At 40.1% G+C, this 5634-nt stretch overlaps 1 protein-coding gene across 1 annotated transcript; it reads left to right on the plus strand.

Annotated features, from left to right (window-relative positions):
* Positions 1–1121: 1121 nt before the first annotated feature.
* gjb1a (gap junction protein beta 1a) lies at positions 1122–5348 on the plus strand. Its single transcript, XM_030436936.1, has 2 exons — positions 1122–1329; positions 3053–5348. The coding sequence occupies exons 1-2, from the start codon at positions 1302–1304 to the stop codon at positions 3787–3789; spliced, it is 765 nt and encodes a 254-aa protein (XP_030292796.1). The 5' UTR covers positions 1122–1301; the 3' UTR covers positions 3790–5348.
* Positions 5349–5634: the final 286 nt, after the last annotated feature.

Here is a 5634-nt window from a genome sequence, read left to right on the forward strand (position 1 = left end):
ATCAAAAATGCGTATGTGGATTTTGTGGAAGTGCTTCAATTCATGTTCAGCTGTTAATCTATAAAAAAAGCACTGTAGTTATGTGGAAGTATCTGAACACTTATTAAGAAATTATTCAGTTTAATAAAAAAAAAAACATTTAACCCCACAGAAATACGTCAAACTGTGATTACAGGACAGTCAGATTGAATCAGTGGTTAGGTTTTTAGGCGGGCATCGAGGCCGCAGTGGAAAAAGTAGACGAGAGGGTGATTCTTCTGATAATAAACTCTTGTCCGCTTATCTTTAGATTTCATGGGTCATTCTTTTGTTGTAGACCTTTATGTTTTACTCCATATTGCGTCAAAAACACCCTCCACTTCCTCTGCAGAACACAGCACAATGAGGACGGGAGGACACGCTGCCGTCCCCACACGGATTCCTCAGCTGGGCAGAAATTAAAACGTTTGATCTGAATTCTGAAGCTGTTTGTTTGGCCTCTGTAAATGGGCCTATTGTATGCAAATAATCGCGCACAGAAGCATATGACCCCACCAGTGCAGGGCAGTGGCTAGTGTGAGAGAAATCATTAGCAATGCAAAGTCATGGTGCTCTGAGACTCTTGTTCACAGTCAGAGACTGAAAAAAAAAAAAAAATCTGCTAACGTAAATGTTTTGGATGTGCTTTACTCCCGAGTACAGCTGAAGGTAAGTCTGCTTCTTTTTTATCTCGCTTGTCAGATCGAGTAGTTAAAAGAATGATGGCTGAAGCTGGTTAAATCTGTGCTCAAGCTTTACTGGCATGTCTCAAACTGACTCTGAGGACTTTGGATGAAGACGTGCAAACACAGTTATAGATTAACGCTCAAGTAGAAGTGTTTTTTTCTAAGTATTTCATCAAAAAAAGTTGCCTTTTTAATTATAAGAATAAAAAAAACACCTTTATTTTGCTCTTTAGCCGTCGTGTTTGGTTGTAGCCACACAGTTGGTCACACAGTTTGAGTAAACGGCTCTTATACTCTGAGCCATCAGAGGTTTAGAACGAAAGGATTCCTTCTCCGATGCACGTCGAGGCAAATTTGCCACACACATCTTAGAGGAGTATTACGAACACCGTTACGTTTAGGAGTCCAGATGCTCACTTTGCATGCTACACCATGGCGAGTGGTGAAAGCATGTCACATGACGCATGGTGCCAGACTTCAGTGTTGCACTCTTAAGTGGCCTGCCAACTGCAGAGGGGGGCAGAGAGGCTTCCTTCTTCTCTGGATTCACATCCATGCCAAACCAGCGGGTCAACATTGTCCTCTACGCTGCCTCCTATGCCTCTTACACCTCCTGCTGAGCCGGGTAACAACTCTGACATTTATACCAGGCACCACATATTCAGTCATGGTGGAGGGGGGACACACAGGAAAACAAATATATGATTAGGACACATAAAGCATCTAAGAATTGAATTAATTCTGGACTTAATTTAAGTATCTAAAGTGCTGTTACCTCAGATGACCTTTATATCTTAAAAGTTGACTTTACTCTGCTTACTTAAAAGAAAAGTCGGTAAACTGATCACCTGAGAATAATCAAATACAAAAGACTATTGCATTGAAGTTGTACAAGCTAAACACATTTTAACAATTTAAACTTATTAGTATATTTTATTGGGTAATTTTGATTTAATCGGTTTCCTTGATGATTCAAAGTAAAGTCACTCTGTCAGCTTTTCAAGTGTAAACTTGCAATTTTTAAGTTTGCTTCTTTTAAAGTCTTTTTTTTGTTTTGTTTTTTTTGTCTCTGTTCATCAATGGAAAAAGCCAGATGGATTACAGAGTTTGGGAATTGAACCTGCAACATCTTTACTGAGGCTGCAGCGACCGCTCGTTCTGCAGTGCATTTAATGTACTCAAGCAGCTGCTGCAACTGATTATTATTTTCATTTTTCATCAAAAATTAATCCAAAAGTTAGTTCCTCAATTATTCCAGAAGAATGGTCATGGCAAGTTTCAAAAGAAAAATGCCTGCTATCAAAAATAAAAGCTGAATCAAGAATGAATCAGCGATAGTAGATTCATTCTAATTTTTCTGAGATGTATGATAACACATTTTTCTCCATTCTGATATCATCGCTGCACGACTGCCGTGACACCATTAACACCAACAACATTTATGTAAACTGTTGTTGATAAAGAAGCTGATGATTTACAAACCAGCAGCTGCATAAAGAGTCTGGAGGTTGTGCCGTATTTAGTACAACAAATGATTATCTTATTTTAATTTGCCTAGAGGTGCACAGTTGATGGTACGTGATACATGTTGGCTGATGCTGAGCGCTCCATTATGACTTGAAATCGTTTTGTGTGGAAATGTTTCTTTTGTTTCTTCTTTTTGTGAAAGAAGTCATCAGAAGTACTGGAGAGTGGCTGCCAGAACCTCTCCTGCTGTGTTTATTAGTAGTCAGGTCTCTTAGACTTGCCCTGGCAGGTTTTATTGACACCTCAAGAAGAGTTTTCTCCCATTGGAAAGTCAGAACCTGCCCAGTTTGTGCTGAAAGGCGGTCATTGCCTCGGGGCGGCTGTAGCTCAGGAGGTAGAGCGGGTCGTCTGGTAATCAGAAGGTCGCTGGGTTTGAATCCTGGCTCCCCCTAGCTGCAAGTTGAAGTGTCCTTGAGCAAGATACTGAACCTAGAATTGCTCCTGATGAGCAGTTGGCACCTTACATGGCAGCATCCGCCATCAGTGTGTGAATGTGTGTGTGAATTGGCGAATCTGACAAGTGTTGTAAAGCACTTACAGCGCTCGGTTGCCGCTGATGAATCTCCAGTTGCAAGGAATTGTAATTAGAAATGAAGTTTGGTGTATTTTCTTTTGCAATTTGTACAAAGACAGCCACAGATATGAAGAAGATGTTGTATTAAGTTGCATTTTATGTTGGTTAGTTTGTGTGTTTCCCCCTGTTAGCTCCTGCGTTGTGCACAGATGTGTTCTGTGTTCTGATGATGAAGAAAATAATCATTTGTACACTAATTCTCCAGGCGGTTGACCTTCTGATGTGTCTCTGTTTTTTTCTCCATCAGACCCGGAACCAAAGATGAACTGGGCATCATTTTATGCTGTCATCAGCGGTGTGAACAGACACTCCACAGGCATCGGTCGCATTTGGCTCTCTGTCCTTTTCATTTTCCGCATCCTGGTTCTGGTGGTTGCAGCAGAGAGCGTGTGGGGCGACGAGAAGTCTGGCTTCACCTGCAACACCCAGCAGCCGGGCTGCAACAGCGTCTGCTATGACCACTTCTTCCCCATCTCCCACATCCGCCTCTGGGCGCTCCAGCTCATCCTGGTCTCCACTCCTGCCCTGCTGGTGGCCATGCACGTCGCCCACCGCCGCCACGTCGACAAGAGGCTCTACAAACTGTCTGGGCGGACCAACCCCAAAGACCTGGAGCAGATAAAGACCCAGAAGATGAAAATCACAGGAGCTCTCTGGTGGACGTACGTCATCAGCCTGCTGTTCCGCATCATCTTCGAGGTCACCTTCATGTACGTGTTTTATATGATCTACCCCGGCTACAAGATGATCCGGCTGGTGAAGTGTGACTCGTACCCCTGTCCCAACACGGTGGACTGCTTCGTGTCGAGGCCCACAGAGAAGACTGTCTTCACCGTGTTCATGCTGGCTGCGTCAGGGGTGTGTATTCTGCTCAACATTGCAGAGGTGGTCTTCTTGGTGGGAAAGGCCTGCGGTAAGCATCTGAACAATGCTGGAGACTCAACTTTGGGGGCCTGGATCCAACAAAAGCTCTGCTCGTTCTAAGAAAGCAAATAGATTTTATCCCTGCACAGGTGGACGTATAAGCGACCTTAGATCCAGATGACAGCCATTAATCTAACTTGTGAGTAAAGCAGTTTGACATGAGGATGATCTAGATTATCCAGTGGATTATAATCTTACTGACAAAACACAATGTCAGCCCTGACAGAAATGGTACGTTTTCACATGCCCTATGTTTGAAAAAACACTGCAAAAGTGCCCTCTCGAATGCCCCTGTGGTCAATAAAACATGACAAAGTGCCCGTCCAGTGGAGTAAAACGTGGTAAATTGCCTTTTTTGTGCACTGGTGCTGTACCACATCCCACTGGAGCCATTTTAAATGTTCCGCCTGTGCCCCTAAAACATCTTCCACCGATTATTGTCACATGTCAACTTAATTTTAACATGTAACAAAAAAAAATAAATAAAAATGTCACGTAAAAAGTTTCGACAGAAGAAATTTACATTTTGATTATTTAAATGTGACGAAATTCTCACATGCGTAAAACAAAACATGGCACATTAAGTTGCATAAAATCTACTTCCTCACATGTGAATTCAACATTCTCACAAGCGACTGGCTTTTTTCACAACAATGAAAATTGTTCACATAAAAAAAAGAAGAAAAAAATCACATCTTAACACATTTCATTCATTCACATCTCATTTACTTTTTTGTAATGTGGATTAAAAGCAAACGTGGCACATTCAATCACATGTAACTGGAATATTTGCCATGCGAAAAATAAAATAATGTCACATGTGAATGAAGATTTCCACAGAATTTCCACAAAATTCACATTTCATTTGCATATTTTCATAATCAATGTGTTTTTGTTTTTCCACATGTGAAAACATAAATAGTAGTTTGACAACATGTTTCACAACAGTGTGCAATACACAAGTGTTCTCACCAGACTTAAGACGACTTGAGACTGTATACAGCAGCGTTTTCATACTGACAGCTTGATGTTAGGCCAAATAAAGATCCATTAAGTAACATTTTTATGAAGCAATATTCCAGCTGACCACATTATAAGCTTTTGTTGTCGAGGACTTGTTTTGATTGCGATGAATATTTCTTGTCTTGTAATGAAAAATATAAAAATCATGAATTGTCATTCTTATCATTTGCTATTTAAAATCACCAGACTGTGTCAGAAAAGTGTGTCAGAAATATGATGAAATGATATTCTGGGCATTATAAGTTATTATACTCTACTATTTACTTTCTGCCTAAATCTACATGGACTGAATCTAATGAGCTGTAGGATTTACGGCATTTCTTTCTTTCTTTTCTTTCTTTTTCATAGCTGTTAAACTAATACGTGGAAAACATGTTGCATTTCATAAATGTTCAATTATAGTGTTTGTTTAATGCAGATTCTTTACTTTGATTCATTAATCAAAGCAATAACTCACAGGAAAAAAAACTTGAATTGCAATGTTTCTCTGGTTTACTACTGGCTGCTTAACATGTTATTTAAATGTATTTATTTTGAAGCTGGATGTTTCATATACTGTCAGTACACAGCTGAATAAAATCGACCAGTTTGTGTAATTGTGTGGGTTTTTTTTTTTTTACCAAAATGTGATTTACAATTTGAAAACTGACCACACACATGCTGAAATGACTCAATTGAAATGTCTACAGCTTCTTATATCGTCCAGTTTGACCTTGCTGGGAGTGTTATTACATATTATATGTAGGTCACGTAATAACTTCACCACATCACCACAGAGCAGCAGTTAACTGTACCAAGTAATTAAGTCACAGCGGTGCCATTTTCTTAGATTTTTCTTATGTGAGAAACACTAAATGTGAATGAAACTCCATCAAACATTTA

The sequence above is a fragment of the Sparus aurata genome, chromosome 13, assembly GCF_900880675.1.
Source record: "Sparus aurata chromosome 13, fSpaAur1.1, whole genome shotgun sequence".
In the NCBI taxonomy this organism is placed as follows: domain Eukaryota; kingdom Metazoa; phylum Chordata; class Actinopteri; order Spariformes; family Sparidae; genus Sparus; species Sparus aurata.